Source organism: Rutilus rutilus, assembly GCF_951802725.1.
Source record: "Rutilus rutilus genome assembly, chromosome: 16".
NCBI lineage: Eukaryota > Metazoa > Chordata > Actinopteri > Cypriniformes > Leuciscidae > Rutilus > Rutilus rutilus.
In genome coordinates this window covers 36746417-36760157 of record NC_140224.1, presented here as the reverse complement: position 1 = coordinate 36760157, position 13741 = coordinate 36746417, and the positions used below count along the sequence as shown (strand labels likewise).

Below are 13741 nucleotides of genomic sequence, written 5' to 3'. Positions count from 1 at the left end.
GTTTAGTTACGGTTTGAAAAAGATTTTTCACCTGTATCATGGTGGTGGGATATTTCTAATGGATTTTAAAGAGAAAATATCCATACAAAATGTACTGTGGTGGGACATGAGGGTCATACTAAACATATAATGTGTGTAAAAATAAAATGTATGAAATATATATAGCCTATATACACTGTAGCGTATCGTCACAACTGATGTGGTAGTTCTCAGAATGAAGACGAGGAAGATTAAATGCTAACTTTCTTTAATAAACACAAAGATAATACATAGAGGAAGGCAGCGAGAACGATCACACAAACTTCTCACATATAGAAGAGAAGCGACAATGAGCTGAAAGAAACAGGGGGAATAAATACACAGGGAAATTAATGACAGACAGCTGAACATAATCAATAACCAAGGAGACTAACTAGCAGGTGATCAAGACTGAACTGAAGCCAACACGAATGAAATGAACACAAGACACAACATAATACTGACAGTAAACTAGATTATAGGCGACTGTATATATTATGCCACCGTATTCAAAGAATACCATGAGATTATCATGCTAAATGTGTAAAATATAATGCTATTTTGGTACTTATTTTGTAAATGCCAACATCATTTGATTAATTTAATTGCCTCAGTTCAATGGCACTTGCACAGATGCTGAATCTCTCTCTCTCTCTCTCTCTCTCTCTCTCTCTCTCTCTCTCTCTCTCTCTCTCTCTCGCCCCCTCTTTCGCCCCCTCTCTCTCCCTCTCTCTCTCGCCCCCTCTCTCTCCCTCTCTCGCCCTCATCATCAGTTCGTCACCTGAGCGGTGATCAGACCATCGCCTCGCTCGGATGTCTCTCGTGTTTCTTCGTGAGAAGCGGATCATGATGAGCGGTTTATCTGTTGTTCAGCTGCTGCTCGTGACACTGATGATGAGCGCGAGTGAAGCGCGGGAGATCGGTGGCGGGAATTTCCTTGAGGACGAGCAGCAGTGGCTCTCAACCGTCCACCAGTACAGCCGAACCGTCAAACACTGGAACCGCTTCAGAGACGTGAGTTTCCCGCCGTTTACTGTCCGCGTCAGTTTAAAATCTGTTTTTTATTTTATATTTATCTACAATTCAACCGAACACACAATCTGACTGAACTACAACATTGCAAGGGTAGTAGCCTATATTTTGAAAGTATCACCTTTAAGTCTTGACTGCAAAAATGCCATTGACCTTTTTTCACCGTTACTGCCATGAATAGCGATTTTGTTCATTTTAAACATTAATAACTCTATGGTGGGGCATGTTGTCACATCGGGAACCTGATTGGCTCTGATTTGAGAATACATTTTCTTTTTATATATATATATTATCTATGTATTATAGGCTGCCAGCAAAATCTTAAACGAATTAAAACAATTGTAAAAATAAAACAAAATTAATTTTACATTTATCTATGTTGAAATAAATGTTTGACGCCAACATACAGCGCTAGAGTAAATCTGATGTGCAAGACTTAATGAGATATAGACTTAGTAACAATAGCCCCAGTATCTGCTGTTGCAATGCAAACTATGAAAGTGAATATTATTATTGTTTAAAGTATTATTATTTTTTTTAATAATGTCTTAATGTTGCATGTTTTATTTTATGAGGTCCTCAATTTGGTATGCACAATATATAGATTGGAAACCAAATTTGTTATCAACCAACATTCTTTTAATTAATTTAATTTTGATTCATTTTAGCTTATTGATATCTGTCGATAATGTATACTTATTGTGAATGTGATTAATACTGAATATATTTATTTAGTTTTGGACTTTTTAAAAAAAAAATTTATTTAGATTACTTTTGCTTTATCTACTGTAGCTTACAGAAGTTGTGTTAGTGTTTTCTTCCCTATTGTGCCTAATATGGAACAAGAACAAATGTGGGCGGGGCTTGATTTTGTCCGGGGGAATTGATTGGATGATTGTGGTTTGCTATTGGCTGATCTCATGTGAGTGACAGGTTGCCCCGCCCACATCATCAGAGAAGAGATGCTGCAAGATGAAGATTACCAGGAAAATGAATTTAAAACGATGTGCACAGATAAATCACTTATTATAATTACTGCAATATTCCTTTTTTTTTTTTTACATTTTGATTTCATGGTGACTTGAACATAGTGAAGAACCTTTAACACAAAAGCTTCTTTATAGTGATAAACAGTTCTTTAGATTAATATTCAAATGCTCTTTTCAGAACTGATCACTGAAAGGTTCTTTGGCGTCGCTGAGAGGAAACATTGTTTCGGTTGTATGTTTTAGTGTATAAGACACACGTTTTATATTCATATTGTAGTTTTTTCAGCAAGGAAACTTTCTCTGCTCTTTTCCACACATGATCTCAGCTCATCTCCTTCACGCTGTGTGGAAGAGAGAGTGGGAAACGGGGAAGTTGTGTGAGAAATGACATCTGAAGTCCCGTCTGCTCCCCGAGGTCCTCCTGTCTGGATGAGTTAGTGCTACAAAGACAGACATTGTGTGTTTTGTGTTTGTTTATTGGAGAGAGAGACACATTGGGAACTGTCATTCAGTGCAGGACTGACTCGGGTGACAGGCGAGGGCCGGAGAGTGTGTGCATGTGTGTGTGTTAGATCAAGGGTTCTGGTTTGACTGGTCAGTTGCTGGGCCGGTGGTTTTAGGGAACCTCGTCAGATTAGCAGTGATGTGATTGGCTAGTCAGAGGGCAGTATTATGATCCTGGCGTTGACAAACCCTATTGAGTGAAACGCTTCTGGAACAAGAGCAAATGTGGGCGGGGCTTGATTGTGTCTGTGGGGAGTTGATTGGATGGTTGTGGTTTGCTATTGGCTGATCTCATGTGAGTGACAGGTTGCTCCGCCCACATCATCAGAGAAGAGATGCTGCAAGAGGAACTTATTCTGAGTCAAGATTACCAGGAACAGGGATTTAAAACAATAAAGATGTGTAAACCTATAGGGATGCACCGATATAAACATGTTGGCCGATACCGATAATTCTTTATATTTGAAAGCCGATAACCGATATATTGGCCGATAAATCTAAATCCAAAGTTTTATATATTTTTGAGAGCCTGATTTAAAAAAAAAAAGAATATCCCAAACACAATTATAATGTTCTTATTATAAGTTTATGTAGCCGATATGACAGATTTGCGCTTCACGTGTTGCACTTTGTTGCACTAAAAAGTGATTTCAATCATATTTCAAGCAATTCAAATCCGTCATAGGAAATAATACATTATTAATCAGCTTTGATATATCGGCCAAATCTTCTTATCAGGCCGATAACATTAAAAACGAACATATATTATCGGCCGATACCGATATGGTGGCCGATATATCGTGCATAAACCCCATTGGGATGAACTTCACTTGAACCCGTACAGCCTAAAGACTGCATGAAACGCATCTGTTTTCTTTCTGAATGCATGTTGATTATCTCACTGAGCAGATTTACCTTTGGACTCACTCGTGCACGAGTACTGGAGACTAAAGCTAAAGTGGAATATAGTCGAGATGACTAATTTATTTTGCTTCCTAATTTAAATCCCATACGTCACTCTAGAGATCTGTACGCGCCCTTGAAACTGTATTTTGCATTTATTCATGCATTTATCTTTCAATTTAATTGAGCTTTTTTTCCATGCATGTTTGTGACAAACTCAAACTCTGAAAGTGCATAATCACAGAAACACGAGATGTTGGAGGTCTGAGGAATAAACTTCAGGCATCCTAGATGACCTTCTGATGCATTCAGGTATTTTTTTATCGAGGTCTAGTTATCTGAAGACATTTGATCAGTGCTACGGTCAGATTGATTTAAACCGTGTAATATTGCAGTGCATGCTTGCATTACGCCAGAGAGCTGAATGCACATGGATATTGCGATGCACGATGAATAATGTGTGAATAAATGAATCTTTTAAAACTTTAGAAAGTTCACGCTGGTCAGAGGTGAAATCTGGAGTGTTATAATGTAAATTATGCGCTGATGCATTGAGCCATATGCCAGTATAGAGATGTTTCCTCACACTAATGATGTGTGTGTGTGTGTGTGATTAATGCTCATGTTTATTCACACTTGTGACACTGTAAACACAGTCGATGAGCCTCATGCTACACGTCTGTACAGTACAGTCTTGTGTTTCACTCCACAGCTTCTCGTCTGCTTGTGTTTGTTACAGGCTGCCTGAAAAAATACATTTCCAAAAGACTCGTTACAGCTGAGGACGAGTGTTGAGCACATGCACACGTTGCTTTTTAATTCTGAAAGTTTACCAGCCATAATTATTTCTTATCAGCCATGAAATGGTATTTTGCTTGATTTTTTTATTTGTGCATTTACCATGCAATTCATTTATTGAGCTGTTTGCTTTCCTAGCAACTCGGAAAAGCACTGTCACAAAAACATGTTACGCTTTATGCTGTTATGTTGTTTTATTTAATGTTTTATGCTGTTTTTACGTTTTATGTTGTTACATATTTTGTGTGTTTATTCATTTATGTTACGTTGTGTATTTTTCATTTTATGTTGTTTCATGGTGTTATGTTACATTTGTTAAATATTTTCCTTTGTTTTTTTTATGTTTTATGCTGTTTTTATGTTTTGTTCTTTCATGGTATGTTGTGTTACATTGTTTTATGTTATGTTTTATTTTATGTTGTTTCATGATGTTATGTTTTGTTGTTTTTTGGTTATTCCATGAACAACATAGGCTAACTTAAAACATTTTTTTTTTACATAATTTTGTTTAATTTTTTACATTTTGTTTCATGTTGTTATGTTTTATTACATTTTGTTTTGTTTTATGTTGCGTCAGCTTATTTTTTCATGTTATGTTATATTATGTTACATTATGCTATTAAATTATCTTTATTTTGTAGGTATATGAGGAATATTCCTCAAATATTTGTCACCACATGGAGGTTTGAAGAATAAAAACTTGGCAGATAATCTTCTGATAATAAATGTTAGTAGATGGCATGATTTGAACAACTCATGTCTCTTATGGTCAGATAGTTATTCTTACTATTTGATATAAACCAGTTTACCAGTCAGCTAGTGAGTAATTTGTGCTTGCTGCATATTAAAGCGGGGGTATAATGCCCTTTTCACAAGATGTAAAATAAATCTGTGATGTCCCCAGAGTGTGTGTGTGAAGTTTCAGCTCAAAATACCCCACAGATATTTTTATATAACATGATAATATTGTCACTTTTTGAGGGTGTCCATTTTGTGTCTGTCCCTTTAAATGCAAATGAGCTGCTGCTCCCGGCACAGTGGCCGGAGCTACAACAGTGTGTGTGTGTGTGTGTGTGTGTGTGTGTGTGTGTGTGTGTTTTAGCAGTTCCGATTACCTCACACAAACACGCACTGAAAATTTCAAAAACGTTTAGCCTTTTATGTTCAAACCGGAGTCAGACAAAGATGGAGAGACTCAAGAAGAAGTGACAACATGTAGAAGCAACAGGACATTTCTGAATGGTTAGTTGATGAATTTATGAAGCTGATGTGTAGTTATCTTCTAGTCATTGATTAGCATATTCTGTCTTGATAATCTATAAATCGTGTTCAGGGGGCGGGGTTTATGTAAATTTTAGGGTTAGTGATGTCACTAACCCGGGAGGAGTGTCGTGTAGTCTCTACCAGCCGTTTGTTGTAGTCCTTAAAAAGCGATTTCTTTAAAAGCAAATATCTCCCTTTGCTTTGAACTTTGAGCGTTGTAACTTTGCAGATGTTGTTTATGCTCAAACAGCAACATTACACACTAACTAAAGCTAGAAAAGTCTAATCATAATCAACCACCCCTTTAAATATGGATTCTGAATACTAAACTGCACTCTGACAGAAATGCAGGAGTGTTTTGAAGCTGGAGGAGATTCGCTGAGGGAAAGTCGACTGATGCTCCTGTCACGATAACACCTGTCTTTGCATAATGAGATGCAAACCTCAAACTTCAGACCAGATTCGAGCACAATTAGCAGAATCTGTTGATGGGAAGCGTCACTCAAATGTTATATCTGTGATATCTGTGTGCCGAAGCAGTGATTGATTAATAGCTCTGCAGCACGGCGTCATTATTATTATTAATAACCGCAGTATTCCCGAGACAATCACCATCATTTATGCCAAGAAGAATCTGCGTTCTCTTGCAGTCATGCTTCAGACAGATGTCTTGACTCTGATAATGCAGTGTTTTACACAGATGGTGTTTCACAGGAAAATATGCGCTGAGAATGATTTGTTGCACCTGCTGTGAATAAATCAGATTAACGGTAGTTTGTTGCCTGTGAGGTTGTTGTTTTTTCTCGCAGCGATGATGTGATGAACCATTTTTGGTTACTATAAGAACCTTTCAGTGATCAGTTCTTAAAGTCAGTCATTTTATCCCTTAAAACTCATCTAATTTTCCTCTTAATGCCTTAAAATATCTTGAATGTAACTCGACACCCTCGCCTCATTTAGTATGCGCGGTTCTATGAATATGCAAATGAGCCCCGCCTCCACTCACTCACTCAGCTCAGAGATCCACTGGTTGACGATCACACGTTGATCTGATTGGTTACAAGGTAGTTTGTGACGTCAGAAACACCAGCGATTTCAAAGTGTGTTTTTGAGACTGTCTTTGGTTCACTGCAGTTTTAAGGAGGAAATACTCAGCAATGGTGTCGACTTATGAACTTACACATGCTATGTCTTAAAGCGTATTAAAAACACCACATAGACACATAAACAAAGCTGGATTTTCACCACAGGGGGACTTTAAAAGAGCCGTTTTACTTACTTCACTTGGTGTGAAGAACATTTAAAGGAGTCATAACCTGCAATTTTCACTTTTCCACGAGAATCAATGTATGTTATGATCGACTAACGTTTATACACTGGCCGGGAAGCCGATATTTAAAAGTGAAGCGTTTGTTTACCTCAGGGTAAATAAACCAACTCAAATACGAGATTTTGATTTCAGCTCCCTCTTGACGTCATGAGGTAGTAGGATATACCATATATGGACACCGCAGCAGGAAGCCCCCCCTTCCCCTCTCCCCCTCATATTCAGTTCAGTCGAGAAAGATGGAGAAACCGAGTGCACACCGGACTTGCTCTGTGGTTGATTGCCATAAAAAACATGTAAATGTGTTTTATCTCCCAAAATCGGACGAAACTATCAGGGACCAGTGGATGAAATTCATTTTTAATGACGCTGTCCCAACAACCCTTTCAACTGGCGTGCAGAGCCATAGAGCGTCCACGACAGCCAAAACATCGCATTGATCTCGCGAGACAATAATGCCTTCAGAAATAAGGGTAAAAGTAGGTCTGTGTTTATTTTTTTTCCACTTTTCTTTTTTAGAAGGGCCTGAAAGACTATAATACAGCAGTAGGTATCCAATGTAATACTAGGTTATGACTCCTTTAATAATCTAAAGAACCTTTAATGGAATGGAAAGATTCCATGGATGTTAAAAGTTCTTCATGAAACCATCGATGCCAATAAATAAACTTTGTTTTGAACAATTTGTACACGCATATTCTGGCAAAATAGTGAGTCAACCTGATGTTTGCAACCCATTTTACTTCTATAATGTGGTGTATTTCTGAGTGAAATAGAGCAAGTGTCTGAGTAAGTGTGTTTCCATTAAAGATTTGCGGCAAACTTTTGCGTTTTTTTTTTTTTTTTATATCGACAAAAAACTATTGCGAAATGACAGCGTTTCCATTAAGCGATGTTATGCGACTAAAACCTCTTTTTTTTTTTCGAGGCGTGAACCGTCCGCCGCGCAGCGGAGGTGTCCTTTACTCCTTTACTCCTTTACTAGGTGTCCTCTATCACTTTTTAATGGACACCCTGCAGCCAATCAGAATCGAGTATTCACCCAGACCATGGTATAAAAAGTGATAGAGGACACCTAGTAAAGGAGTTCTGGTGAAACTGACTGTTTACCGTTCGAAATGAATAAATAAATGCGCTGGCTACATCAGCTGTGAGTAACCATAGCAACAGGCAGTAAACTGAAGGGTTCTACGAGCTGAGCCAAAGAGTATAGAAGCCCAAAGCTGTGTCTGAAATCGCTCCCTATCCACTATATAGTGTACTATTTAGGGTGTCGGCCATTTTGTAGTGGTGTCCGAATTCTGAGTGAACGACATCATTCCCTACATTCGTTCACTACTTTTACCCACAATCCTCTCTGAATTCGAGTGTACATCCGATGTACACTTGCTGAGACACTATTTCCCACAATCCAACACGATAAGGCGATAGAGCGCGAATGAAAAATAAACCAAAATGTCACCATGGCAACGGCGCACGCGAGATAGAAAACAATCATTTATAAGACCAGACGCCTGGTTATTTATTTATATATATACCGTTATATCTATATTTGAATAAACAAATGTGCTGTGTAGTGTTTTGTTCTCTTTTATTTTCACATATAAATGTAAAAAGTAAATAAATATGATAAGCAAGTGTTTTTATTATCTTTTTTTTATCAAATAACGCAATAAACGTGAAAAATACATACATACAATTGTTACATACAATTCATACAGCCAAAAAAGGAAATATTAAAGATGGGTAGGTAATGTTTATGACGAAATTGTCCGAGCTCTCTGGCGCGTGACAATTATGTCAGCGTCCGAATTCGCTCACTCATTTTCGTTCACTCTTTGCTGATGTAGTGCACTCAACTGCCATTCACTATGTAGGGATTAGTGAATGAGTGAACGAGTGAGCGGTTTCAGACACAGCTTGAGGCGAAACTCAATAGAACGCCCCATAGCAACAGTTGCCCCCATGACTTGACGGCGCGGCCGCCATTATGGACTGAAAACTGAAGGAAAACGCCGAAAAATAAAGGGAGTCAATGGCACTGAAAAACTTAAAATAACAAAAACTTAACATAGCTTAATTTTTTCTGGCCGTCATATCTAAATATGAAAACAATTTAAAATACATTAATGAGGATGACCGACGTTAAATGACGTTAAATGACAGAAAATATACGTATATGTGTTGGTTAGGAAAATAGTATTTTGGGACAAAATATTACTATAGAAGTACTATAAGACTACTATAGAAATACTATAGCGGCTCTAGGATATTATAGAGGTATTACAGAACATAACATACTTCTGTGATGTTCTGTATAGCCTCTCTATAATATTTTTAAGCTGCTATAGTAGTCTTATCGTACTTATGTAGTATGTCCCAAATTACTATAGTATTCCTATAAGATTGAGAGGCAGTGTAGAGAAAAACTCTGGTAACCGAGGCACTCCTTAATTAAAATGTCTTTATTGTAAGAATGACATGTCCTAAATGGACAACTTTAAAATGCCCACGCGTAGCGGCATTTTAAAGTTGTCCATTTAGGACATGTCATTCTTACAATAAAGACATTTTAATTAAGGAGTGCCTCGGTTACCAGAGTTTTTCTCTACACTGCCTCTCAAGATGTTCCACCTTGGACCGAAGAGCACCCAAATCAAACTTAAAAGGAATTGAGCACGCCATTCATCTTGAATCTGAACAGTATTCCTATAAGATTACTATAATATTTTGTCCCAAAATACTATAAATATGAAAACAATAATAATAAAAAACATTTATTTTGTCCCAAAATACTATAAGATTCCTTAGTACTTTTTAGTAAGGGTATCCCCACCGAATCGGCTTCATTAGCCTACCACTTACGGTTTGCAAAGATACAATTATAAAATTACTGCAAAACTTTAATCTATCAATATTTATGTTCTATTATGCATTTTCCTTGTTATATGACTAACAGAAATTCATGAAATAATATATGTTCGCTTGTCTATAGGCAGATACACAGTAATTAGATATAAGTAATAAGATATTTATTCAAATGTTGATTTTGAAATTAGTAAACATCACCATATATATGATTTTGAATTTTTTTTTTATAAATGAACATTTCTAAAGACAGTTAATATTTTACACAGTGAACGTTTCAATGGCAAGAAAAAAAAAAAACTATGAATGTCCTATTACAGGCGGAAAGGTACAAAAAAGATGTGCAATCTAGCAGTGCACACATGAACTATTAACACATACTAAAATGGATTTTGCCATTGACTGGCGCTAACGATTCCAGCAGCTTTTAGTCCATAATGGCGGATTCGCCTCCGCAGCGCCATCTACAGACTGTTACCCATAACACAACAGAGTTTCGCCTCTTGGGCTTCTATACTCTTTGGCTGAGCGGACTATAAATATCTTCGGTTGCTAAATAAACCGTCAGGCGTAACCAGGGAAACCAAGTTATTGATTGTAAAAACTTTAGATTTCGATTGTAAAACTAACTAAAATATGAATAATGTTTTAAAAATGTGTTATTTGGCAAGTGACCATGGTATAAGCGGGTTAATGCCCTTCGAGGTGTCCACTGTCAGGTATTAATGGACTTCGGCGGAGGCAACCATTAATGCAGAGGCAACCGTCCGACGTCGTCCATTAATACCTGACAATGGACACCTCGTCGGGCATTAACCCTTACATATATCACAGCCACGTACCGCACTAGACATTATTATTATTATTATTAATGGAAGGAGACGTATGTGTGTTTTCCACGCATTAATGGTAAGGAAAGACCCTAATTATACTTGTGAGTGGCACATATGAGGAGTTTCTGGGTGTTTCTCCCTCAGATCTGCTTCGAGGTCTTGATTGTGGCATTTATTTGAGGTCTAGAATGCAGTATTTCTGTCATTCTTTTGTCTTTTATGAATTTAATAAAGAGCTCTGTCTCGTATTCTGTCCAAACACACCGCGTCGTCTACGTCAGCTGACCTGGAAATGCGTTTCCATTGCAGTTTTGCGAAATATTACTTTTTCGAACTGCCTGAAAAACCTCCTCATGCGAGCGGAAAAACTTTGTTGCGATAAATGGGAGTTTTTGCGCAATTGACGTGTTTCCATTGGGCGTATTTTCAATTCGCAATTTCAATTTGCGCAATTTGAAGGGTAATGGAAACGTGGCTAGTGATGTTTTGTTTAAGGGAACTTGATTGGATGAAGATAAACTAGGGGTTGTGCATCATTCAGAATTTAAAGGGATAGTTCGGCCAAAAATGATATTAAACCCATGATTTACTCACCCTCAAGCCTTCGAGATGCATATGTCAATCATTTTTCAGACGAACACATTTTCAGTTATTTTAGAAAATGTCTTAGATCTTTCAGTGGTTATAGTGTGAAGCTATGGGGTCCACCTCCTTCAAGTCCCAAAAATGTGCATGCATCCTTCACAAAAGTAATCCATCCGGCTCCAGGGGGATAAACAAAGGCCTTCTGAGGGTAATCCGTGCGGTTTTGTCGTAAAAATATACATGTTTAAAACTTTATAAATGAAAATAACTGGCTTCCGGCAACGGTTGACGCGCGTTGACGGAGATGGATGCCGGCGTTGACACATGCATCTCGAACGGCTTAAGGGTGAGTAAATCATGGGTTAAATATCATTTTTGGCCGAACTATCCCTTTAATTAAGATCAACCACTTGGTTGTTTTCCTAATTAGTAGCAAGTAGCATTGGATAAAAGTGTCTGCTAAATGAGTATGAAAGAAGAATGCTTATTAATTTCCAGAGGTGACGAACAGGAACGCAAAATTGCAATGTAACATTTTTGTCAACATAATCTTTTGAATGTTGAATTGGTCGACAAAGGCTTGTCTGAAAGTTAAAAAACTAAAGTTTTAAAAGCCTTGAAGCTTTATATTTCTGAAATGCCATCCGTTTCTTGTTGCCAAATCAATTCCAATTCCATTTTATGCATCCAGAAGGAGCCAGACGTTTTTATTGTCGCTGTTTTCATTGTTTTGGGCAGATAAGCAGAGAAGGTCTGGAATACACAGAGACACGTCTTGGTTTTCAACTGTATGTGTTGAAGTCAGTGCTTTTGGTTTTCACGTGTGTTAATGAGAAACTAATTAAAGATCATTCTGGGAGTTTGTGGATGTACTGTACGGTCACTTTCCTCTGTGTGCCTCGGCTCATAATCCGTCTTGGCGGCGTTTGCGTGTCCTAATCATGTTTATGAATATGTTCTGATGTGGCATCTGTTATAAACGGAAAAGCAGCATATGTCGTGTTTAATCTGTTTACTCGGAAACACTTTATTACCATATATGGTAAACGGTCCAGGAAGTGGGTGTGGCATGAGCGAATGATTATGCAAATGAGTTGCATAAACTGCTTATGTGTAATTGTCAGCTTTACTGGTATCTGGGGGCTTATTTTACATTCAGGACACGTTATTCATAAAAGAACAGAAATCTTGTAGCTGTCAGAGACGGTGGATGGTCTCGTCTTATTTTTTATTTTAGTTGTTATAGCAACCATAGGAATGTTGCAGGAGTGTTTAATGGTAACACTTTACATAGGGACCCAATGCATGCATTAATGAGCAATATTGTTACAGTATTTTATTAATATTTGTTAATGTTAGCTAATAAAAATAAATGTTAGCTTTTTAAGTAATATTAACAGAAGATACACATTTTGGTTTTAATAATGCATTAACCCTTGAAGTCCAGACATATGAAATAATAGTCCAAAAAAAAAAGGGGGCCCAAACTGAGCAAAAATATGCAATTTGGTGCAGATATTGAAGTAATTGTGATTTATCATAGTGGCATCATTCTCTATGCTCTTTTAATTCATATTTTGCTGTCAAACTCAATGCATTGTATTTATTTAGAGCCAGACTCATATCTACAGCTGGCATGTTCAGTCAGTTATGTGGATGTGAATCATCTTATGTGTGGATGTGAATTCATAAAGTCTTGCCTTACGGTCGCCATGATGGTGCTTAATTCTTAATGATGCACCCGGCCTTTAAAATTTTCATCGTCAGAAACCTTTCTCCCCGTCTCACTGGAGCGCTGTATAAAACCAGCACACGGACTGAAGCTGAGCTGGAAGCCGTGTTTGTCCTCCTGCATATGCTCGCAGTCAGACAGCAGGGGATTGTGGGTAATTGCTCTTGCCCAGGGCGATGTGACCAGTGCATCTGTCCTCACTGGTTCTGCTGAACTGGCGCAGGTTAGAGGATCATTTCAAGAGAGTTTAGATGATGCATTATAGTGCCCCTATTATGCTATTTTAAAGGTTTCTAATGTTGTTTTAGAGTCTCCTACAATAGTTTTACATTCAAGGTCAAAAACACTTTAATTTCCTCATAATATACATCAGTCCTTTTATGAAAACGCTCAAAAGATTCAGTCTCTCTAAGCTCCGCCTCTCTGAGAGCTGCTCTGCTCTGATTGGTCAGAAAGCAAACGCTCATTATCATATCTGAATCTCAGCTCTTGATCACAGTGATACGAACAGTAACGATGGCGTGGGTTTCACCGTATCAATCTCAGAAAACAGCGTCTTCTCCACATGAACAACACGAACCAAACTCTCCCAGTCTCAGATACACTACAGTGTTTGAGGGCGGGGCTAAGAGACGCTGCTCAGCCAATCAAGACCACATTATGCAAATTAGTTACAAACCTACGCAGATTGAGCAGGAAGTGAGACTGAAATCAATTCTTTTTTTTTTAGGAGAGAAACTTTTATCTTTGATCTTTGAAACTTTGCAGAGCTTTTACATCCACAAACAGCTTCATTACACACTGCATGAAAGAGAATATCCCCAAAAGCATAATAGAGGCACTTTAAAGCAAGTTTTTGTGACCATTTTACATCCGCTTATATGTATTT

The 13741-nt window shown here is 37.7% G+C and overlaps 1 protein-coding gene across 1 annotated transcript in view; it reads left to right on the top strand.

The window, feature by feature from the left end:
- The first annotated feature begins 815 nt into the window (after window positions 1–815).
- Window positions 816–13741, top strand: part of LOC311306318 (testican-2) — a 49595-nt gene continuing 36669 nt past the window's right edge. The window contains exon 1 of the mRNA XM_084434644.1: window positions 816–1032. Within this exon, the coding sequence (XP_084290770.1) occupies window positions 832–1032 (201 nt within the window). The 5' untranslated portion in view covers window positions 816–831. The remainder of the gene's footprint in view (window positions 1033–13741) is intronic.